Consider the following 24,825-nt stretch of genomic DNA (forward strand, 5'->3'; position numbering starts at 1 on the left):
GTGTACGAGGAGGGTATAATTGCCTGACACACTCTACCTCCAACGCTTGCGCTCTCCACCGACCTCTTCTTATTCGCCCGTACTTCGGTGGATTGACGCGCGAGGCCAGTCTTGCACATGGAGAGTCACACGCTGATCTCCACGTTCCTCCACTTATGTACAGGCGCCTCGGGCTACCAATCAGGGTCCTAACACGGCGTCGAAGCCCCCGCCCACTTGTTTAGTCCGGTCTTTTCCCACCCCGATTTCATCTGTTCTCCAAACCTCCAAAATAGAAGTTTTTTTATAAGTAAAAAAAGCTAATGGAACATAGGTGGCGCTGTCCACAGTCGATTCAGTCCGAATTTAATGTCAGTTATTCAGTGATGATTGCACACGTGGGAACTCACATCTCCAGGAGCGACCACATCGTTACAGAAGTAGCAGCCGAGTCGATGACCAGGTATGTTGGAGAACAGAGACGCTGGTGGTTAAACAAAAGGTTTATTATTACATATATTATTATTTATTACAGGGCTCATAATAAATATTCATTAAAATAGTCACTACAGCTATAATATGAGCATTGTAGTATGTAATTTAGGACGCAGCACATGTCTTTCAGCCTGTGGATGCCTCCTGTGCATTACAGTGTTATAAAAACACTATCTAAACATTATAAACACACAGTACTGATGAAAAGGAAAACATCCACATTTAGCAAGAATTCTAAACTGCTGCTTAGCCATGTGAGCTCAGCCCAGTGCATAAATGGCTTCAGAATTGAAATTAATTCTTAAATCATTTTACTACCGGTGGATTGAAATCACGGCAAACAAAGCCTAATCCAGCACCTTGTGAGTACAAGCCGGGCTATTTGTGTGCGACTGTCCGTACGTAATGCGGCTCTCTGTGAGAAGAAGGTCTATTGCGCCAGCCTGCCTCTGCTGAGATGACGGTTCGAATGTTGAGGTGCTTCTCGAAGTGCTAACGCCCAGCCAGGCGCATATACAGATGTGACTGGCTATGTGTTTTGTGGCTGATGCCTTGTTATGGATGGGCACTCTCTCAGGACAACGGCGTGGTAAAACTTCATCTAAATTCAATGCGAATGAAATGATTTGATTATTACTTTTGACTGTGTGGTTCTGAGGTGCGTGTCGTACCCGGTGCTGCTGGAGCGGAGGATGATGAAGAGTCTGAAACAGACGAGGACGATGAAGGACTGGAGTCGCCCGCGTCTAAGTCTTTGGGTTTCTTCAGGCCGTGTCTCATCACCACGAAGGTATCGAATCCCAGAGCAGCATTAACTATCAACTGGAAGAACAACAATTTTATTAAAAAATTAAAATTTAATTTCTCAAATTACTTAAATGAATACAGAAATGTATTAGTAGGGATTGTTGTCAAAAGAAAATAGACTTTTTAACTGTCAATCTACTGGAAAGGAGGTGTGTGCTGGTAAGTGTCCTTTTCACCTGTACGTTACTGAGGCGTTCTAATGCATCACCTTTCTCTGACTGGCTGCGATGACCGTCGGAAGCCATCGACTCTCCCGAGTGTCCATGAGCAGGAAGACGACGTCGTGTCCCGAGATCAGCTCCTCCAGCTGCTCCACGTCCCGCCGCGCCTGAGCCATGGTCACTTCGGAAAAGTTGACCGGGTGGCCGGGCATCGGGATGCTCATGTTTAAGCCCTCAGCGTTCTGTAACGGGGCGGAGAAAAAGAAAAGATGGGTGTATTTATTTATTTATTCGTTTATTGTTTTAATTAATTTGGTTTTGTAGACGTACAGCGCTCTCCGTAATATTTGGGACACATTTTGCCCTGATACGCCCCCCCTCCCCCATATCAGGGCACCATTATTTTTGAGACCTTCAGCTTCACAGGTATTTACGATTACTCAGTCGTGTTCCACCGGGAATTGTATGCTTCTGACTTTTGCAGGAACAGTTTAGGGAAGACCCTTTCCTGTTCCAGAAGATCTGCACCCCTGTGCACCAAACAGGATCTATAAAACATTTTGAAAAAAGCTCGGATTCGTTTCAAATGACTCAGACTCATTATTATTAAAGTGACTCGCAATAAATGACTTGTGCACAACAAAAGTCAGCAACATTAGTTACGTGTGACGTGTATATATATATATATATACAGTGTATCACAAAAGTGAGTACACCCCTCACATTTCTGCAAATATTTTATTATATCTTTTCATGGGACAACACTATAGACATGAAACTTGGATATAACTTAGAGTAGTCAGTGTACAACTTGTATAGCAGTGTAGATTTACTGTCTTCTGAAAATAACTCAACATACAGCCATTAATGTCTAAATAGCTGGCAACATAAGTAAGTACACCCCACAGTGAACATGTCCAAATTGTGCCCAAAGTGTCAATATTTTGTGTGACCACCATTATTATCCAGCACTGCCTTAACCCTCCTGGGCATGGAATTCACCAGAGCTGCACAGGTTGCTACTGGAATCCTCTTCCACTCCTCCATGATGACATCACGGAGCTGGTGGATGTTAGACACCTTGAACTCCTCCACCTTCAACTTGAGGATGCGCCACAGGTGCTCAATTGGGTTTAGTCCATCACCTTTACCTTCAGCTTCCTCAGCAAGGCAGTTGTCATCTTGGAGGTTGTGTTTGGGGTCGTTATCTTGTTGGAAAACTGCCATGAGGCCCAGTTTTCGAAGGGAGGGGATCATGCTCTGTTTCAGAATGTCACAGTACATGTTGAAATTCATGTTTCCCTCAATGAACTGCAGCTCCCCAGTGCCAGCAACACTCATGCAGCCCAAGACCATGATGCTACCACCAACATGCTTGACTGTAGGCAAGATACAGTTGTCTTGGTACTTCTCACCAGGGCGCCGCCACACATGCTGGACACCATCTGAGCCAAACAAGGTTATCTTGGTCTCGTCAGACCACAGGGCATTCCAGTAATCCATGTTCTTGGACTGCTTGTTTTCAGCAAACTGTTTGCTGGCTTTCTTGTGCGTCAGCTTCCTTCTGGGATGACGACCATGCAGACCGAGTTGATGCAGTGTGCGGCGTATGGTCTGAGCACTGACAGGCTGACCTCCCACGTCTTCAACCTCTGCAGAAATGCTGGCAGCACTCATGTGTCTATTTTTTAAAGCCAACCTCTGGATATGACGCCGAACACGTGGACTCAACTTCTTTGGTCGACCCTGGCGAAGCCTGTTCCGAGTGGAACCTGTCCTGGAAAATTGCTGTATGACCTTGGCCACCATGCTGTAGCTCAGTTTCATGGTGTTAGCAATCTTCTTATAGCCCAGGCCATCTTTGTGGAGAGCAACAATTCTATTTCTCACATCCTCAGAGAGTTCTTTGCCATGAGGTGCCATGTTGAATATCCAGTGGCCAGTATGAGAGAATTGTACCCAAAACACCAAATTTAACAGCCCTGCTCCCCATTTACACCTGGGACCTTGACACATGACACCAGGGAGGGACAACGACACATTTGGGCACAATTTGGACATGTTCACTGTGGGGTGTACTCACTTATGTTGCCAGCTATTTAGACATTAATGGCTGTGTGTCGAGTTATTTTCAGAAGACAGTAAATCTACACTGCTATACAAGTTGTACACTGACTACTCTAAGTTATATCCAAGTTTCATGTCTATAGTGTTGTCCCATGAAAAGATATAATGAAATATTTGCAGAAATGTGAGGGGTGTACTCACTTTTGTGATACACTGTATATGATCCGACATCATTCTTATCATGTCATTTTCTGCTCTCTAATAATAAGAACGCTCCGGCCGTCTTAACCCGCAACACACACAATGTGTAAATGTTCCAGCCAGCTTCCGGCGTAGTGATGAAGCGTCGCTCCCTACTTAAAATGGTGGAATACCCTACGTAGTGCACTTCACAGGAACAGATAATGTGAATGGAACGCTCCTACAGAATCGGCGCTAATAATTGTAAGAACCGCTTTCTGAACCAATCAGAGCTTCTGATTGTAATTGTTAGTAAGAAATGCTGTTATTTGCATTTATTCAGTTTGCGTCACACAGATGACGTGGTAATGAAACGCTCGATCGGCTTTCTAACCACTTCCTGTTTTACTTCACAACCGGGAAAAGTTTGGAGGTTTTTAATTATAAGCACATTTACAAAATAACGGATTCTATTCCTGATGGGACGCACGCTTATAAATGTAATAGCATCTGGAAGAACAGAAGCTAAGGTAAGCAGCGGTTATGGATATTTTGCTGTGTTTGGGATTTTTGCCGCTGTGCCGTGATTTGCAATGAAAACAAAACGTCAGTTTAAGCTTTTAACTGGTACCTAGGAAAGTAAAGGCACGAAGTAAAACGGCTAAATACACTCGCTAGTCTGTTGTTGTTTTTTATCTGAACTTACAGATTATTTGTTTATTTCTAGGCTACATTTCCAATATATGTTATATGTATGACTCGTGACTTGACTCAGACTCGTATTTTGTGGCTTGTGAACATCTTTGCTTCCAAGTCCAAGCGTCCAAGTCTTTAAACGCCTTTGGAGTCTGTAGCTGCTACTGTTTCATCGTAGAGCGTCTAAATTATCTGCCTCATGAGATCTGTGTGTTATTAGGATCCTCTCTACTGAGGCAGCTGATCAGGTAGGCAGTAGGCAGCGAGGCAGCTCACTAGGTTCACACAGACCCAATATCACATCAAAGCAAAAAAGTTTCGGCACGGCTCTTTCAACCGAGCCAATTAATTCGGAGGCTCATTTTAACCAGCGACGCCCGTCCAGCTGGGCGTAAGGGTGCCTGAACTCGAATTCCGCCGAGCTCTATCGGCCGGATATTTTAAGGAAGCAGAAAACGAAGCGAAAGAACTCTTATCTTTCATTAGCTCCGGATTCCAAAATGAAAATGACATTCATTCCATATCACGCTGAAAAATAATGAAAATATTAAAATGAAAAATCTGAAGCGATGACGCAAATCAGCCCGAAGTGAGCAGTGACTCACGGAGCGCTGGCACGGCGTTCTCCTTCCACTCGGGAAGTGTGTGTGGCGAGCGTGTGGGGGGGTGAGGAGGACGCTAATGAACCATGGCTTAGCGAGGGGAGCGGAATCTAATTAGCGCTGTACACGCGGGGCTGTATAAAGGTAAAGAATGCGGCGCTCATTAGCCGCGCAGGAGGGGACGAGGATCGATACAGGACGCATCCATAAATAATGAACGGCGTATAAACAAAGCGCAGCATCGGTTCAACATCATGAGCCTGGATTATACGGTAGGTAGATTGGCATTTTGGAGAGCTACGCTGGTTGTACCATCTTACCTGGGTGTTTTTTATTGATTACCTACACTATGTGATTAAAAGTATTAGGACACCTTTTTAATGAATGTATTCTTGTGTTTCAGCCACAACAGTTACTACCAGGTGTAATAAATCAATTATAGGTAAGTCGTAGCCTAGTGGTTAAGGAACTGGACTAGTAATCAGAAGGTCACTGGTTCAAGCCCCACCACTGCCAGGTTGCTGCTGTTGGGCCCTTGAGCAAGGCCCTTAACTCTCAATTGCTCAGACTGTATACTGTCACAGTTCTGTAAGTCGCTTTAAATAAAGGCGTCTGCTAAATGCCGAAAATGTAAATGTAAATGTAAATGGATAAATGCCATGTTTTGTACATTTTGTAAGAAAACATCCCAATTCTAAATATTATGAGGGTGTCATGCATCAGCAGAAATGAAATTCACCCAAATTAGATGCAAAGTGGCAAGAAAATTAAATGTGACATCTTCTTTTGAACGAAAATCCACATCAAGAACATTTTAGACTTTCTGCTGAAAACACACCACACGTCTATCAGCAGGAGGAATCTCAGACGAGTCTGTCCGGTCTCTCCAACTATGTCTGGTAATGAAAACACACGTGAGAAGTGATGAGTCTAAAGTCAGAAAGGCTAAAATGTTCGTGATGTGGATTTTCGTATTCAGCATATCAATAACTTCAATTACTTTTAATGCATCCAATTGCTCCAAAACAAGCTGTATTTGATCAAGTGTAACCCACATTACACACTACACCTCCTAAACTGACACTTTTACCTTGTTTTACATGATAACTGATTTTTTTACTCATAACTTTATTAGCATTTAAAGTATTTAGCATATCAATAACTTCAATAGCATTTAAAGTATTTAGATTTAATTATACAATGTCCAAAAATGCACGTCAACAAGAAACGACAATCAAAGTCATTTGTGTGCTGATGTGCAGCGAAAAAGTAGGTTGAAGGTAAATAAATATGTTGGTATGATGTTTTGACATGAATGATAAGTCACAAATACTGTAAAGCTTGTGTGCATGCCATATATCAGAATAGAAACTATGGGTGTGTTCGAAAACCTAGTGAGCTGCCTTGCTGTCTTATTGCCTACACAGGCAGCTGGCTCAGTAGAGAGGATTCTAATAAGTCCTTGACTTATAAGGCAGGTTATTTGAACGCACTACTTAGACAGCGATTCCATCAGTTTTCACTAACTAAGCTAACACGGTTAGCCTCATGCCATTCAAACCAATAGGATGGGGTGGCACAACGCGCTAGAATGTCAACTAACGTCTCCCTCCGTGTACCCAAAACGGTTAAATTTGCTGACGAGCCGGAATTTACAAATAAATGACACTTGTGCAAGTTTATACAAATTAAAATCTAGTGGCGAGCAAAAATCAGGGCAAAAATTATGAAGTGTGAACCAGGCATTAGGTTCATAACCCACACAGTATATGTCCACACGATTAGGGTCCCCAGCAATGCCAGCTTGCAAACTTTGCAAACTTTTGGGCCCTTGAGCAAGTTCCTTATCCCTCAATTGCTTAGACAATATACTGCCACAGTAGTGTAAGTCGCTTAGGATAAAAGCGTCCGCTAAATGCTGAAAATGTAAATATGAACGTAAACGTTTTGGCTCACTTGTGATTATAATACTCATTAGTGTTGATTAAATGTTTATTTGACCCGGGCACTTGAAAATGTCTCCGGTTAGACGACAGAGCTGTTGAGAACAATTCATCTGCAGGTTTTAAGAAAGTATGAGGTTAATAGAACAGACGGGGACGCAGCGGGGAGGCGGACGGAGAGGCCGAGTCCGGGACGTAAACTACATTCCTACACAAAGCCTGGCTCGGTCGGCATGGCGGTCCCACCAGACAAGTGTTACTTCACCCTCGCACAGATTATGCGTACGGACACCAGAGCGCCGCTGACACGCTGGAAACGGCCGCGTTGCCCGGCAACAAAATTACACGGCATCTCATTTATGCCGAGAAAATTGCCGCGCGGTTATGAGAGAGCCGCCGCGCACCAGGACGGCCGGCTGAAAGAGAACCAGCGTGCGGGGATTCAGACGAAACCCTCGTTTTATTCCGAGAGCGGAAAGTTTGGGACGGCTTGCTCTTAAAACACAGTCGAGAACTTTAAATTAGACGCATGGAGGAAACATTTCGGTTCCAAAAACACCTCATTACAGGAAGAAGCTTTTTGTACAGTACTTTTATATAAAACACCAGCTCTTATTTTATTTTTTTATTAAGGGCACAACATTAAAAATACTGCCTCCTGTCCTAACAGTGGTTAAAAATATGAAAACACACCAGCGTACGTTCTCAAAAACAAACTGAAACGTGGACTTATCAGACCTCAGAACGTTCCCACCGTCTTTTTGTCCATCATGTTGCATTTCTTGACGCAGCGGTAACCTGTGTTCAGTGACGACGGTTTTCCGAAGCACTCACGCACAGTCAAAAACAGGCCGAAACGTGGACCCATGTGACCACGGCACATTCCCACTGTCTTTCCGTCCATCTGAGACGAGTCTGTAGTGTTTCAGGTTGCATTTTGTGCTGCAGCGGTAGCAACGGTTTTCCGGAGCACTCCTCAGTCACAGTAGCAAGACAGTTTCTCATGGAATTCTAGTTGAGAGCAGTGGTTGCTAAGATTGCTCCAGATTCCCTGAATCTTTCCATAATATGTACGGTAGATGGTGAAACACCTAAATTACTTGCAAAAATCCTTATCCGAATGTCACAAAATACTCACTGTCCTAATAGTGACCAAAAATATAAAATACACAAGCATACGTTCTCAAAAACAGGCCGAAACCTGGACTCATCTGACCACAGCACATTCCCACTGTCTTTCAATCTGTCTGAAATGAGCTCGAGCCTGCACAGTGTTTCAGGTTGCATTTTGCGCCGCAGCGGTAGCCTGTGTTAGGTAACAACGGTATTTCCGAAGCACACCCGTGGCTTTATTTACCACAGTAACATGACAGTTTCTTATGCAATCCCACTTGAGGGCTCTCTCACTCTCTGAATCTTTCCATAATATGTACGGTAGATGGTGACACCTTAATTACTGGCAAAAATACTCATCTTAATGTCACACCAAAACTGCCTTCTGTCTTAATAGTGGCCAAAAATATAAAACACACTAGCGTACGTTCTCAAAAACAAACTGAAACGTGGACTTATCAGACCTCAGAACATTCCCACTCGTCAATCAGGTTGCATTTCTTGATGCAGCGGTGGGCTGTGTTAAGTGTTCAACGGTTTTCCGAAGCACTCCCAAGCCCATGTGGCTATATTTACCCCCAGTAACGTGACAGTGTTTCATGCAATCCCACCTGAGGGCTCAAAGAATCTTTCCATAACATGTACGGTAGATGGTGAAACACCTAAATGACTTGCAATTATGCAAACGTTCGCTCTAAAGAAATGCATTTCCTTTTTAACTGATCTTGATCCACCCTTCAGGACTCGAGAAAGGCGAGCATCGAGGGTCCGCTCTGTATTTGCACCCAGGCGATGGAACGATGTTCCTCTGTGGGGTCTCTTGCCACCTTCTAAAGGTCATCACCACCTCTCCTTACAACGTGCTAAAATGGAAACTGACCTTGCACCTACCGGTCAAATAAAAAACGCTTCAGTTCTCCTCCCGGGATTTGTTCTAACAGGGTTTTAGCAGATTTGTGGCTGACGAGCAAGGTCCATAACGTCAAAGTTTAACGAGCTTAGCCTGGAGGAACCAAAAGTCCACGGTTTAGGAATAGCTTTTGGTGAGACGTCTACATACTTTTGGTCATATAGTGTATTTGTGATTTATGAAGTTTGTTCAAAACAGCACATATTGTCCTAAATGCTGCACACAAATAAAGCTACTAAGCATAAACACAACTTGGACTCAGTTGTTATGAGGGGCGTCCACATACGATTGGCTTTACTCTGTACCTACTCACTGATATTGGTACGTAAATAAGCACATGAATCTTCTCACCACGCCAGGAAAGATCTTCCTCAGTCTGTCCGCGGCAGCCGGGGCTTTAGGTTTGCCTCCACTCAGACAGTCCTCGAACTCGTACAGAGCCTGACGCACCGGGTTCGAGTACGAGATGTTCGCGTTGTCCACAAACGTGACGTGTCTCACCCCCCAGCCCTGAAATGGACAAATCGACAAATTAATCATTGGAGGATGCATGCAGAACACCCTTCTTGACTGAGGAGGGCGCCGCAGGCTGGGATACGGCGACTCCGAAACAAGCTGAGGAAAACACAGATTCCTCCCGAGAGCTTTGATGTACTCTATATGTTCGTGGAACTTGTTCCAGTGCCTCGTCCAGACAGTAGGAGGCACTGTTGCAGCCTTAGGATTTCTCAAGGATTCCCTGAATCTTTCCACACTATTATGTACGGTAGCTGGTAAAAGATCAAAATTATTTGCAATCTTGCGTAAAAAAATTTTTTTTTTAACAAAGTGGTAAGCCAAGACCCATCTTCGCTTACAAAGACTGGACCTTCATTAGGGCACCTGTTTAGGGCCCCTGTTTAGGGCCCAATCATGACACCCTCACCTGTTACCGATTCGCCTGCTTTAGTGTCTGACAGGCATCAAATTCAAGCTTAATCTGTAAGTGTAATAAGGAACTACACTGTAAGTTTTGTTTGGAGTTCCACTCTTTGCACACAATTTGGATATGCCCAATTACCCTGTTGGCTGTGTGGAGGGTGGCAGGCTGGCACGCACCTCATCAGACGCGTGTGCTGCCAGCCAATGGCGAATTTTTATTATTATTATTTTTAAATTATTTACAGAAAAGCTTAAATGTTCTTCCTGTGTTTTTGTAAATGCCTTGCTTGACCAGTAGGAGTCGCTGTTGCACGGGTAACATGATGATTCCTCGTCCAGCCCTCCCTCTGCCAGTCACAGCCAGAAGAAGGCTGGCGGCCCCAGCGATTCCCGAACCCTAGCATCACTATTCGACAGACCCAGCATGACCACACCCAGACGGCCGGCTCTCACCATGAGCGTCCTCGCCACGTTGCAGCCCAGAGTTCCAGCTCCCAGCAGGAGGCATTTGGTGGACACGACCCTGTCCAGATCCAGAGAGGGAACGAGTCTCCAGCGCATCAGCTTCAGATTCAGATCCACCGATGATTCTGCAAGTCTTACACACAACACAACACACACACATACAGTAAAAACCACACGGCCAAAAGTATGTGGACTCCTGACCATGAGCATGAACCCAATAAAGACGTGCTGCCATCGGGGGTACTTCAGAGGGTCAGTCTAAATTTCGGTCAGAAGGAAATCCTCTGAACAAGTACAGCCGTGTACAAAGAAATTGCAACCAATTTGGACATGCTCACTTCCCCTGTCCACAGGATATTGGAGAAAATAGGACTCATGGGACCAGTTGCACTGGACCATCGCTCCGATGTCCAGTTCTGACGCCTGTGTGCTCGTTGTAGGTGCTATCAACAGTGGACAGGAGGTTTCTGACCATAAACAGTAGGGTTTGGTGCACTGCGTGTTCGGGTGCATTTATGATCCGCAGTTTGATCCACAGTAGATCTTCTGTTGGTCATCGATGAGTCTTAGCTGCCCATCAACCTGTCAGCGGTTTACTGTCTGTTTATTGTCAAGCCATAAAGATTTGGCCCATATTCAAGTCCCTCGGATCTTTATGTTGATCAGATCTACAGAATTCAACATGAGAACTATGAGGAACCTCCACCAGCCCGACATCTAACAGATCCCTCACCCCTACATGCACCAGTGCTACCAAATACACATCACCGTGCACAACAAAGGTATTGTATTGTTTATTAGATGTGTCGAACGTGGGAAGCACATTTTAACAGAAGCGTGGTACCTTTTCGGGTCCATACAGTCACTGAGGTTGACACTTCTGGGTCCCATGGCTCCTCTGGAGTTCTTCTCCCAGCCCACGCTCTTCGGACAAGCTTAAAAAAATAGTTTAAAAACATAAATGTCAATTACAGAGCAGTTTATTTATAGTTTTAAAAGCTGAAGTCTGTAATGGTGGGCAGGGATTTGGGCGTTCATGGTTCAATTGACCATTGGGCTGCGTCTGAGGGAGGGCGGGCCGGACAGGGCGACAACAGCGACCTGCTGTGTGTTTCAGGTGCTGAAACGAGAAGTGGAGGAACACTAAGGCACAGCTTGACTCTCTGTGAGAATCCAGCGTGTTGGAAGGGACGGGTGCTAGTCTGCAGGCATCCTCAGGGGGGTGGTGCAAGCGGCAGACTGATTACAGAATAGTAAATGACAAAAATGGGAAGTGGTGCTTGTCAGTGCGCTCTCTCTAATGCAGGTCCCAAGCCCGGGTAGAAATAGGAGGGGTGCATCAGGAAGGGCATCCGGCATAAAAACTGTGCCAAGTCTGGTATACGGACCAGGATATTCACTATGCTAATAAAATCAACTATATAAAATAAAATTATACGCATCCAACTTTATGGAAACAGTTTGGGGAAGGCCCTCACCTTTTTCAGGTAAATAAAAAAAAGACAAGAAGTCGGATCTGACCCCCCTAAAGACCATTGGGATGAACCGGTACATCGAGTGCACGCCAGGCCTCCTTGTCAAACATCAGCCTTTGATGACCTCCAAATTTAACTAGATGGGTACAAATTCCCACAGTTGAAGCATCCAACAAGCTCATTGTGGTCCATCAGGTGTCCATAATAATGTGCTCTGCAGGCATCCCAGTTCAACCTCAGATTACGGTCGTTATTATATGGACGGATGCACGAGGGTTCAGCACGAGTGGCGGCTCTCGTTCAGAATTCATTAGACTCGCAAGGACAAGGTCTTTTATTCTTCTTCTTCTATCCTGAGTGCTTATTTGTAGACACGTGTTGATTAACAGATGATCCGAACGCTGACCAGAGCACAAGAGACTTAATTTAAGCTTCTCACACTCCGTCTCAAGTTGTCTCAAGATGACAGGAGGCTTCTTTTATATTAAAGCCAGTCGATATTACGTTTTATATTCACTGCCCTGTCTCAGACTTGTTAGAAACATGCTGAGACTTCGATTACAGAAAAAAATCAAAAGGTTTTTGTAGCGTTTTGATTAAATTACAGGTCAAAACGAGCATTGCACACCCCGTCCCAACTTCTCCGGGACCGAGGTTCGTATATTCTGATACTAAAGTTCCCTGACGAGGTGCAACCAAAAATGATTAACTGATCAGGAAATCAGAAGGAGAGGGAGGGAAATAGTCGCGTTCAGAAGTCTGCACGATACCCAGAGTACACTTAATAGCCGAAAGTATGTGGACACCTGATAATGACAAGTTGCCATCCACTCCATTCTAGAAAAGCTTTACCACCAATTCGGAGTGCGTCTGAGAAAATTTGTGCCCATTTAGTAAAAAAAAAAAAGCACTTTTTTTAGGTCAGATCCTGGATGTGAAGACCTAGTTCACAATCGACATTCTAATTCATCCCAAAGGTGTTCGGTGCAGATCACTAGTTCACGAGTTCCACCAGACCGAACTTACGGATCTCGCTAGAAAACTGTTGTGACAAATTTGTTTTACTGAACGATTTTATAGACCCGTTAGCAACAGGAGAGAAGGATTGTCATGTATCTTAAAGTGTCCAAGTCTAACACGCTTTTCATTAGCATCAAATGAAGCTGTAAAAAAACCCCAGATTTTTTTCTTTCAGCTCCATCATTCATTCCTATGAACAAAAGAAAAGAAAATAAGCTTTTATCCTGCATGACGTAGAGACGCCGTCCGTACCCGCATCACCTCCAGCCGTCCCACCGCCAGCTCCATTCTGTATCGATCGTGAAATAGCACCGCTGATCTACAGAAAACCGGAGGGAGCTCGGACCGCCGATTCTTCATTTGTACCTGGAACTGTGGAGCTCACCACACAAAAGAGCGTCTGAATAAGACACCTGCTGGCATTCATGGCTCCGAAACAACTACAACCTTGAAACCTGGACTAAAAATATGCAGAGCTTTTATTACAATTCTCTTTTACTTAAATCAAGCTGATCTGAGTTTATTAACCATACCACCAAAAGTATTCGGACCGTGATCTGGTTGGACCTGTTTTAAAAACAAATGGCAAGACTTTGAAGCTTGTCTGTGGGAATTTGTGCTCGTTCGGTCATAAGATGACAGCATAGGTACGTATGGTCGAGAAAGCATCAGCTGATGTTCCGATTCATTCCAAAGCATTCCAGGGGGGATGAGCTTGTTTTGTGCTGCGGTCTAACACGCTGGCTTACCGTCACGGATGGCCGAGCGTGATCCTGCTGTCCGTTTGAAACGCAGTCAGACGAAAAGGCAGCGGCCGTACGTGCTCACGAGGGCCGCCGCTGTCCAGAAACATGCTCAGCGGTTGAGACACTGGACTAGTGATTAGAATCAGGTCACTTATTGAAGACCCAGCTCTCGCAAGTTGCCTTTGTTGGGCCCTTGACCCTCAAGTGCTTGTGTCCACTAAGTGCTTTAAATGTCAATGTAAGGACCAGAGTACAGGGTAATTGGGTATATCCAAATTAGTACACTATTAAAAACAGAGAAAGTTCCTCTTTATGACTAATTATACATTACGACTTTAAAAAAGTCATCAATCTGGCTTTTTTCGGATGTCCAATACACCCCATCTTACACCCCTCCCATCAGATTCTTATGAATAAAGACACGCTACACTTAAGTACTCTTCCACCACTTATGCAGGAGCCTTGACCAGACCTGTTGCAGAGAAAATGAGGTGAATTTTTGGGATTGGGAGAGGGGTACAGACCCACTCAGCCATCCTGTGTTCCTTTGCGCTCTTAAAATGCGCCGCGAAACGCATCGTCAGTGATAATGCCAGCAACTGGCGTGTCGCCCTCCTGATTTCTCGCTCTTGATTTGCATGTGCTGCTCATCTGCCTGCTGCGAGGAAAAAACCGACCCCCGATTATGTAATCAGGACGCCTCCGGCTCCTCGGGTTCTAATCAATAGTCGTCCGTTATCTTTCGGGGGAGGTTTAATCGTCCTGGCTTTTCTCCAGCATTCTGCTCCTGCTTTCTATTAAATATCGATGAAGTTCTACCTACCGCGTGCGCATTCGCATAACATCAGACGTCGAGCTTTTCTTTATATTTGTGGGGAAATAAAAGACGTGGTGACATATAGGATTAAAGGACGAATTCCTGTGATGCATCTGAGGGTGATACAGCCTACAAAAATAGCACGTCTAGACGTTCTTTATCCTCAGCGTGTCATTTCTACTAACCACGTCATAATGTTTACACAAGGTTCGTTCACTAGGCAGATTGGACACACACACACACCCCTAGGGGTATTTTAGTTCATGTGTTCACCTTTTGGATCTTTTCGGACAGTGGCAGAACTCTGAGAACCCACAGAAATATGGGACAGTGGTGGCTCACTGTGCCAACCTAACCCTAGGGTTTATGACTGCTTTAATTCCAGCATTTTATTATTTTTACATTTGTTTTCTTTGTTCCTTCCAGCCTAGTCATGTCCAATTCCCCAACTGTAACTTCCTTAGCTGCTGCAACCTGGCAGTGGTGGGGCTTAAACTGGCAACCTTCTGATTACTAGTCCAATACCTTAACCAGTAGGCTACAGCTGCCCCATTCCGACTGGATTAACCAGGATTAAAATGATCCACATTTTGATCCACAGTGGATCTTCTGTCAGTTTGTACCAGACGCCACAGCCTTCATGTCCTTCTTCGGACCCACCGTGGACAGGTACCCACCACGGCTGCCTGCGACACCCCTTGCTGTTTCGGATATGCCTCAACCCAGTCGTCTGGCCATTATCAAAGTCACTGATCAGATCTGCTGCATTCAGCCCAAGAACTATTACGAAACAGTCACTGCCATGCACATTTTACGGGGTGGTGCTAATATTTTGGCACCTGATGGGTTCAGCTCTGTTCCCTTACAGACCCCCGGTGTATTAAGATTTTGGAACGATACACCAATAAACTGTCCACAGTTTCAGTATTAACACAGAATGTTTACCCCTTACACCCTGGAGGACTGCAGATTTCCAATTACGTGTGTGTTTGTGTGAGAGGGAGAGAATTATGGTCAGCGAGGATGACAGGTGAAAAGTAAATAAATCAATCAAACATTCTGGCTCCTGGATTAATCTCCAGGCAAAATCGATGGAGTGAAACCCTGTAGACCGAGGACGTGGTGGTCCGGGATCACGGACACAAATCATTTATTAATAGAATAACTGCGGTGTGTATTTGTGCTCCTGATGTGGTAATTAGGGACGTGTGGGAGTGATAATAGGGAGCGGACTGTGAACGTCCATCACATGCGGTCACTTCATGAGACTATGTATGTAATAAAGATGCAGGAACAAACACCCAGTTTGATCTCATCTCATCTGTTAGTACGTTACGGTGCTGCACTATTGATCAGAAGGTCGCTGCTTTAGGCCACTTAGCAAAACCTTTAATCCTCGATCGCATTCGGTCACAATAGCATTAATGATTAAAGCCTCTGCTAAACAAGCACACGGGCGATTATTCGTGGGGGTCGAGGGGGGCGCTCCCAGCTGAATGCAAAATTATTAAGCCATGCACAAACAAACGCAATGCACATGATAGAACGTCACTGGTGCTCAAGTGGCGCAGCTTGTTCGAATCTCAGCTTTGATATCAGCCAACACGCAACTGGCTGTGTGCCTGTAGGGGGCGGGACAATAGCTGAAACAGGAAGACTGCTGCACGACTGGACGAAAGAAAGCGTGCGTGACCCTCTGTGTGCAATGCAGGTGCCCTGGGAGGAGAGGTTGTGCCAGCACTGCACTCTCAGTACAGTAGAGACAGAGCTGCACTTCCTCACCCGGTGTACCAAGTACCACCACGTCCGCTCCCAATTCTTCCCCAAATTTAACACCGTCATCCCCAACTTCAACTCCCTGGCAGATCCCGACAAACTGCCCCACCTACTGGGGGAGCACAGAGAGAGCTGCACACTAGCAGCACTCTATACACACACCTGCCACCAGGTGAGGGACAGTGGGTGACCATGTCCCATACACAAGCATGCATGCACACAAACACTAATTTTTATTACTACCTCATTATTGTGAATGTTTCCTTTTTTATTGTTATTATTTGCACTGTTTATATTATTATTTTATTCTATTTTATTTTTTGCACCTGTAACTGTTTTGTATATTTTTGTTCTTGTAGTTATTGTTCTTTTTCTCTGTAACTGAGCTTTAGCAATACGAATGTCCTTATTTGTCATGCCAATAAAGCTTCTTTTGAGTTTGAGTGAAAAGAAGTGGTCAGAACTGCACATGTGTCATGGCCCTCCTCGATCATAAGTGAAGATCTGCAGCAGTAAGGTGAAATACAATCTGGGAACTGGATACGACTAAATTGGTAGAAAATTAGGTGGAAATGCATAAACATAAAAAACAATCTGAATCAAATCTGAGTTCATGTAATAACTCGACATGAAATATCCGGTGAAAATATCCCAAAACGTGCTTGATGCAGCGAGTTCCGTGCTAAAATATTCGGTGTCCGTGATTCTGCACCCCACGGGCCCCTTATTTCCCTCACTTATGCTGTTTACTGCCAAAATAAACATATAAAAGCACTTTTTTAGAGATAGGATGGCTAACAAGCTTATGGGCGTCCATATACTTTATTATTATTATATTTATCCATTAAAGCAAAACCGTGTGGTTTTGAACGGAGCGTGATGAGATGTAAAAGCAAAAATGAGCTGAAAACAGTCCCAACAGACCTAACAGTCCTGAATCCCTTAAATGTTCCCTCATTAGTGTCAGATTAAATCTTAATCCTCATTTCTGACTCAATGGTTAGCTTTGTATTTTTATTTTTACAGCTGCACTGAGTGCAGAATTATCTCTGGTATTTCTGTCCTATACAGACAGAGGAGACTTGAGTAACAGTGGAGGTTGTTCTGTCAGCGTTTACGTGTTTCAGTCACAGCCACTGCTTACTTCGACAGTTTGGTGAAGGCTCGGTCCATAAAGACGTGCACTGACCTCGGAACACGGAATTGGAACACCATCACTCAGGTCATGATCTTTTGACTGAACGGGCATAAATTCCCACAGACTTCAAAATCTTGAAAACCGACTTTCCATATTAATAATGCCTGTTTAGGGGACAGGGTGTCCAGTGTACTCTTGTTCAGGTGTCCACATTCTTTTTCTGATAACAAATCTCAAACCTCAAAGCTTTGAACCATTTTCTTGAAGATCAAAGAGTGCTGCATGACTTTGACGTTGTGGGAGGAAACCGGAGCGCCCGGAGTAACCTACACGGAAGCAGGAGGAACATGCAAGGTCCACACAGAACTCACATCGCTGTGAGGCGACAGAGCTACCCCCCGCGCCCCCACATTCCTTTTCACAGAGGAGGAAAAGGTTCTCCAGAATTCTCCAGAGGTTCACATCACGGCTCAAGGCCTCCGGTCAAAGGAACCGGATATATCAAAAGCTTTCCAATGAAAAGGACCAGGATGCTGTTTTAACACTTCACTAGCGTGTGCCCGTCTGAAGTGCGGGCACTGTGTGCAGGAAAGGTGAATTACCTGCGGATGAGGACACACTGGGCAGCTTGAGTTCAAGCACCAGGCTGTGCTGCACCGAGCGAGAGCCCTGCAGCGTCCGGTCTCTGAAACACACCACCTCCAGCACGTCCAGCTGGTCAGCCCTACAAAACACACCCACACACACAAATATATAAATATGGACCGCACTGGAGGACATGTCCTCAAAAGGAAAAGCACAGAGAGGATAGAGTTAGAGCAAAAAGGAGACGAAGCGGCTACTGGAGGAAGAAAGGAGTCGGCTCTGTGTTTGTATTTTCTAATATAAATACATTACGTACACCGGTGGAAGCACAAACAATCCGAAATTCATTACAAACAATCCAGCACAGCAGGAAATGTAAAAGCTGCATGCTCGTTTTCAATATAGGTGGATTAACAGCATGAAAGTCACAACATAACAATAAAAACATTTCATTTAAATGGTTCACTTAAAAAGATTTGCTATGTAAAAAGTATTTGCTGGCTATAAAAAGTAAATACGTCGTGTATTATTTATAATATAGGCTCCATGTGACTCCCCACATCTGGAGGGGAAGGATATCTTTAATAATTTGAATAATTTAATGCATGTGGCATCGATAAACCAGATCTGAGACTCAACCGTGACCAAACGATAGAAGAACAAGCACCTGGGACAGAGAGAATTCGTTTATCCTACATAAACGAGCCGATCGGTGTGATAATAAGATCATTAGTGTCGTATATTCACCATTTACAGGCGATGAGCATCAGGAAATCACGAAGAGGCCAGCCGGGGTGTTGAGCGAGAGTACACGGATCGTACACGCCCACCGTTACCTACAACACAACAGCAATAGATCGGAATAAAATGAAACGTGTGAAATAATAAAACACCCTCGCCAGACGCGTCCCCGATCCTAATCGTACCTTGTTCGCGTCGGAGAAGAACGAGCTCCAGTCTTTCAGCAGAGCCACGTCGACCTTCTCCTCCGAGTACTTCAGCAGGAAATACGGCACGGCCGTGCTTCCAGTGGAGGAACGCAGGCCGTCGTAGGCTGCCTGCAGAGCCGAAATCTAAAACAGGAGGTACAGAACCCATCCAGACATGACCTTCTGATAAGTGTGTGTGTGTGTGTGTAATTAGTACACATACTTTTGGCCATGTAGTGTGTTTTGTTTTGGCCATCCTTTATGGTTTAACGTTATACCCTTTATTTCCCCTCTAATTTCAGTCAAACATCTTCACCTTCAGTTCCATAAAGAGATTTGAACCTAATTTACTGTGTAATGGGGCTCCTCAGCCAGTGTAATGTGATTGTTCGGTTCACCTGTCGAGGGCTGAATTTCTCCTCTAATAACGCAGGACTCTTCAGCAGCTGAATTCCATCAGGAAAGCACAGAGCGGGGAAACAGAACCAGTAATAGAACTGGTATTTCTTCAGGTCCTGAACGGAGAGATGGGTGATGAGAATCCGCTGGAATTCTCCCTCCACTGTTTACTTTAGTATTTTTTTATTTCATGGGAAAACTTACCGCAAACGTCAGCAGGATGAATCTGGTCAGGACTGACGGGTCCTCCACCGCAGCACCCGACTGTATGGCACTCCAGATCTGGCACAAAAGAACGGATATTAAACTCTGTGTGGTCGGGCGTTTGGGTTCCACCGGCCTGGTCTGACCGAGGAAGGGATAGATAGACAGACAGACAGATCGATAGATTGACAGATAGATAGACAGACAGACAGACAGACAGACAGACAGACAGACAGACAGATCAATAGTTTGATAGATAAACATATAGACAGAGAAGAGATAGATAGATAGATAGATAGATAGATAGATAGATAGATAGATAGATAGATAGATAGATAGATAGATAGATAGATAGATAGATAGATAGATAGAGATATTGATAGTTTGATAGATAAACAAACAGACAGCTAGACAGACACATAGACAGAGTGGCAGGTAGACAGACAGACAGACAGATAGATAGAGACCGACAGACAAACATAGATAGACAGAGAGATACGCAGACAGACAGACAGACAGACAGACAGACAAACATAGATAGACAAACAGGTAGGCAGACAGACAGGCAGATAGATAGATAAATAGACAGACAAATAGGTAGACAGACAGACAGACAGACAGGCAGGCAGGCAGGCAGCTAGATAGATAGATAGATAGATAGATAGATAGATAGATAGATAGATAGATAGATAGATAGATAGATAGATAGATAGATAGATAGATAGAGACAGACAGACAGACAGACAGACAGACAGACATACATACATAGATAGATAGACAAACAGGTAGGCAGACAGACATACAGACAGATAGATAGAAAGACAAATCAACAGACCGACCAAGCAACAGACAGGTAGGTAGGTAGGTAGGTAGGTAGGTAGGTAGGTAAAGATAGATGATAGGTAGATAGACAGACAGACAGATGGACAGACAGACAGACAGACAGACAGACAGACAGATCTAGACCGGATGGCTAGACACATTGTTGAAGGAGACGCGTGCTAGTCTTGCAAGTGTAACAGAGAAGTCCCCGTCATAAACACATTATTTTTGATTACACAGTGGTAAATCTGGCTGTGTGGGTCCTGCAGCAATACACAGTTCCGGGAAGCTGGGTTCAATCCGTTTCTCCAAATCAGAAATGCAATTTTCCCCATAAGCACAAATCACAGGAGTCGAACCCACCTCGTTAGCGGCTGTGTCCAGCAGCGCTTTCTTGTCGGTAGACTTGAAGGCCTCCAGCGTGTTGGTGTTGTACAGAGTTCCTTTAGCAGCGCAGCAGTGAGCCGGCGTGGGTCCGTCACTGTACAGGAACATCAGATACACCGCGTTTATTCAGCAGGAAGACTCTGGTATATATCACATACATCGGCCTGGTGCTTAACAGCAAAGTGTGCAGAGTGGAATTGGATATATCTAAACTGTGATAAGGCCAGGGGGGGTATGAAGTTCCTATGACACCTATATTTGTCATACGTACAGATACACGTGTCCAGTACAATCATCCCCTGGAGCATAGAGGGTTAAAGGCTTTGCTTAAGAGCCCGAAGGTGGCAGGTTTGAACCCACAACCTTCTGTTCGATACCCACTGGGCTACTGCTGTCCATGATACTGAGGTAGGGAGCAAGGAGGACTGTGGTGATCAGATGCTAAAAAAATAAACAAATACAGGGTTCGTACACGTCTGCATCTTCTAAACTCAAAAACTGGGTGCCTGGGTGGCACAGTGGTAAAACACTCTGGCACACCAGTGCATGAGACTGCCTATATGGACAATTATTGGCTGGCCCGAGGGTGAGAGTGCCAAAAGAGGTTGCTCATAACTGCCGCAATTACGACCTCTGCTGGCTGATCGATGGCACTGCACAGAGACGGGGGATAATGGAGATCGGTGCGTGACTCTCTCTGCGCTTTACGGATCCCCGTTTGAACCTGTCTGGTGCAGGCGAAAAGAAACAGTGGGCTACTGCACACGTGTCGGAGGGGGCGTGTGTTGGTCACGACTCTCCTCGGTCAGGGGGGTGATTAAATACGACTAGACTGAGAGGAAAATTGTGGAAAAATGCATCTTAAACATTAAACAAATAAATAATAAATAAATTCAAGGACGTTATGACCTACTCAGCACCCATCACCTGGTAATTCAGCACTAGATACGAACAGAAAGATCAGCCGATCTGCAATTTAGACCATTTCAAAGAGAACGTTAATGACTTACTCATCAAACGCGCTGTACTCCAGGCTCAGGCGAGTTGGCAGGCCAGACGGGTCACCTAATTTAAAACAAAATAGATCACTTAGTAATGACAGCTAATTTACATATAAAAAGCTTGTACAGTTATTAAAGCGCTGATTAATAGGAATGACAGCGGTGATGCTACAGCGCGGCCTGTGCCAAGATTAGAGTTCATCGTCGTGTCTGATCAGACGATGAGTGTGCAAAAATAAGATTATGTAAAACTGATCATAAATTCTACACACCCACAACCCTACAATTCTGAGACGTGATCTCACTGTCAAACTACACAGGTATAATCTGTATTAGTAGGGTCAAGGAACTGAAATATGAATGCCTTTATAAAAATTATTATATGCCTAAAACTATCTGGAAACAGTTTGCGAAAGGCCCCAATGTCTGATCTCAAAAAACTGAGCTGTTCTTTCAACAAAAGAAGTTGATTCCCATAGTTTAAAAATAGGATGTCCAACAAGCCCATGATCAAGTGTCCAAATACTTTAGGCCAAACAGGTTTACATTTAAGCTGGGGTGCTGGCAAGACTTCTTCTGTCTATTTATTTATTGATTTATTTAAAGTCCTGAGTCTCTGATAAATGATAACGGCAGAGTCTCAGTTCTGAAAAAGGGTCTCAGGCCTCAGGAGTCCATAAGGAAACACGTGCTGGCTTTTGTCCTTTCAGCTCTGTGGCTGCTGTGGATCGTTAAAGTCCAGGGACGTTCTGATTCGATTTCGAGATCAGAGCTCTGAATACGGATACTAATCAGATGCTCGCGTCTTTACATTAATCGAGCTGACCATCAACAAGCGAGTGACGTAAACATTCGAAGGCCTGATGGTGCCAAGCTTTGTATGATCCTTCTAACGGATAAAAATGTCCAGCCTGTTTAATGGCCGATCCAAGCCACAGTCACAGCAGATACGTTCTGGCTAAGTCTGTGGGGATTTCTGATAGGCTTGTGGTCCCAGTACAACCCCCACTAGAACGTCATTACCACTTTAGTGTATCTGCAGTGCTAGGAATGGTCCATCACTAATAATATCTGCTCGGTAGGCGTCCTCTGGAGATCTATTGAGCATAATAAAGAGAATGTGACTAAGTGCACAGAGCAACAGATGAGTAACTGGTTGTGAATCCACAAAGCTCATCCTTGTGGTAGGTGTAACTCACTCAGAAAATAACCATAAATAGACGACAGATATCTAAAATAATTGTTAGTTTTGGCCTAAAGATGCACAGACTCTACTGCCAAGCTAAAAACTTTGATAATATGGAGCCTGGTGCATTAAATTTTCTACATACTGGGCTAAAATCCAGCTGCCTTAATATTCTGGTTTAATTATTGGAGTTTGCTGTTTACAAACGTCTTGGACAGTCAAAAAACCTGGCTGATCTACTACACAAGAATAGGAAATGAGAAATGGATTTCTTGCTGAACTGTTACTCTTTGTAACTCAGGTTTCCTTACCATTATAATAAAAACCCTTGATGCTTCTTGGACTTTCGTCCAGACGGTAGTCATCGAGCTTCTTTTGGGTGAGCTGGTGCCAGAACCCGGCCTCTAAAGCACTGCAGAACGGCGCAAACTGGAGCTTCTGAAGAGCCGAACCCTTATCCGCCGATTCAGCTGCCATTTTAAACTGTGTGAAAAGACAAGTGCAAATAAATGAGCACCGCATTAAATGTTTACAGCCGTCTTTTGATGTCTCACTTCCTGTTAAAGGCCTTGTTTAAAGTCAGCGAGAGGCTCAGCTGGACATCTAAAGGAGGCTCGTTCCCCAGCTGGGCACTAGTACAGAGAGAAGCCTCAAGAGCCTGCTCGCCTCCCTTGAGTCCTGGGGATGGGGTCCGAATACTGGAAGACATTAGAGAGCACAGTAGTATGGTGATGTGGCAGCGCTGAGCTAGAAACCCGGCTTCACAGCTCAGATGATGGACAGAAAGGAGTTCTTAAAATAAGAAGACACTGGATGAGCACCTACTGTGCAGACTAGTGGTTGAATCATTTTGATGCTGTAGAAGAGAAACCCTGCATGATCAGGGCAGCTTCGCCACATAAGCCAAAAGCCAATTTTATTCAATTCAGATGGGATACAATCCAAGTTTCCAAGCTTCTTGAACCATTACCCTCCGATCACAAGTCCAGGACTTAAATCCACCACCGTTTACCAAGGTTCTAGCTTTCTCAGATTATGCTATGTGTGTTGAGTGTTGTCCAGGATGATTGCAAGACCTTGGCGTGTGGACACATCTCCAGGAATATTATTCAGTCTTTCAGGGGTTAAGCTTTAAGTCATGAGCTGACACTCATGATTATATTTCTGCCACATTGGCACTTGTCATTTTCTGCCAATAATTTCCACTTTTGTCTTTTCTTGTCTCGTTTCGACTCGACTTTTGGAGAAGTTGATAGTCTGGATGTTTAGATCCTTTTTCGAGCCAGGAATGTAAATGATTAATCAGTGATTTGAATAAAGATACAGATAGTACAACAGTTTGTGTTATAAATACAAGCAGAAATAGTTTGTCTGTCATTTTTAACTTTAATTAAGAACAAGTCACAATTTTAAAGGCATGCAGAAACATGCAATCTAAAAAGTTTGCACTTTAAGGCATTTGATTAAGTCAGTGGCTGACATTAGTACATTATCTACTAATATCTACTAATAAAAACAACAATAAACATATCATAATTTAAGTGTCCTAGCTTTTGGAATGTGGGTTTGTATTCTGTTAAATATACACAGTACTGGAGCAGTATTAATATATACCTTTAAATATCGCTTTTATTACAATATGAGCAGTACAACCGAACACATAATGAGATGCACTCTTTCACACCTTTAAAAAACGAGTAAAAACGTAAATAAATAAAAACAAACCACTAAAGAGGACAAATTTGCTTCAATATGAAACACTTACCAGACAGACACTCAGTTCCTTGTTTGAGTCATGTGACTAAAGACGAGCCAGTCCCTGCTTTGCTACAGGCAGAGACGCAGTACGCATACTAGCGTACTACAGAGTATGCATACAGGCTGCGCAACCTACGTTTCAATACGCATACTAGCGTACTAAGGAGTATGTGAAATGCGTACTTTAGCTCGGCGGCTAACAAGCTTCCTATCTTGCCCCGAAGTGTCCGAATATCACAAACG

At 44.2% G+C, this 24,825-nt stretch overlaps 1 protein-coding gene across 1 annotated transcript in view; it reads right to left on the reverse strand.

Annotated features, from left to right (window-relative positions):
• atg7 (ATG7 autophagy related 7 homolog (S. cerevisiae)) overlaps positions 1 to 24,605 on the reverse strand; it is a 43,793-nt gene extending 19,188 nt beyond the window's left edge. The window contains exons 1-15 of the mRNA XM_062986336.1: positions 24,590 to 24,605; positions 23,136 to 23,307; positions 21,648 to 21,702; positions 20,614 to 20,731; positions 19,429 to 19,506; positions 19,224 to 19,340; positions 18,823 to 18,969; positions 18,644 to 18,732; positions 17,914 to 18,035; positions 11,184 to 11,274; positions 10,328 to 10,472; positions 9,305 to 9,463; positions 1,490 to 1,684; positions 1,146 to 1,296; positions 390 to 463 (exon numbers count right to left, since the gene is read on the reverse strand). Of these exons, the coding sequence (XP_062842406.1) occupies positions 390 to 463; positions 1,146 to 1,296; positions 1,490 to 1,684; positions 9,305 to 9,463; positions 10,328 to 10,472; positions 11,184 to 11,274; positions 17,914 to 18,035; positions 18,644 to 18,732; positions 18,823 to 18,969; positions 19,224 to 19,340; positions 19,429 to 19,506; positions 20,614 to 20,731; positions 21,648 to 21,702; positions 23,136 to 23,301 (1,707 nt within the window). The 5' untranslated portion in view covers positions 23,302 to 23,307; positions 24,590 to 24,605. The remainder of the gene's footprint in view (positions 1 to 389; positions 464 to 1,145; positions 1,297 to 1,489; positions 1,685 to 9,304; positions 9,464 to 10,327; positions 10,473 to 11,183; positions 11,275 to 17,913; positions 18,036 to 18,643; positions 18,733 to 18,822; positions 18,970 to 19,223; positions 19,341 to 19,428; positions 19,507 to 20,613; positions 20,732 to 21,647; positions 21,703 to 23,135; positions 23,308 to 24,589) is intronic.
• Between the last annotated feature and the right edge of the window lie 220 nt (positions 24,606 to 24,825).

Source organism: Trichomycterus rosablanca, chromosome 24 (assembly GCF_030014385.1).
Source record: "Trichomycterus rosablanca isolate fTriRos1 chromosome 24, fTriRos1.hap1, whole genome shotgun sequence".
NCBI lineage: Eukaryota > Metazoa > Chordata > Actinopteri > Siluriformes > Trichomycteridae > Trichomycterus > Trichomycterus rosablanca.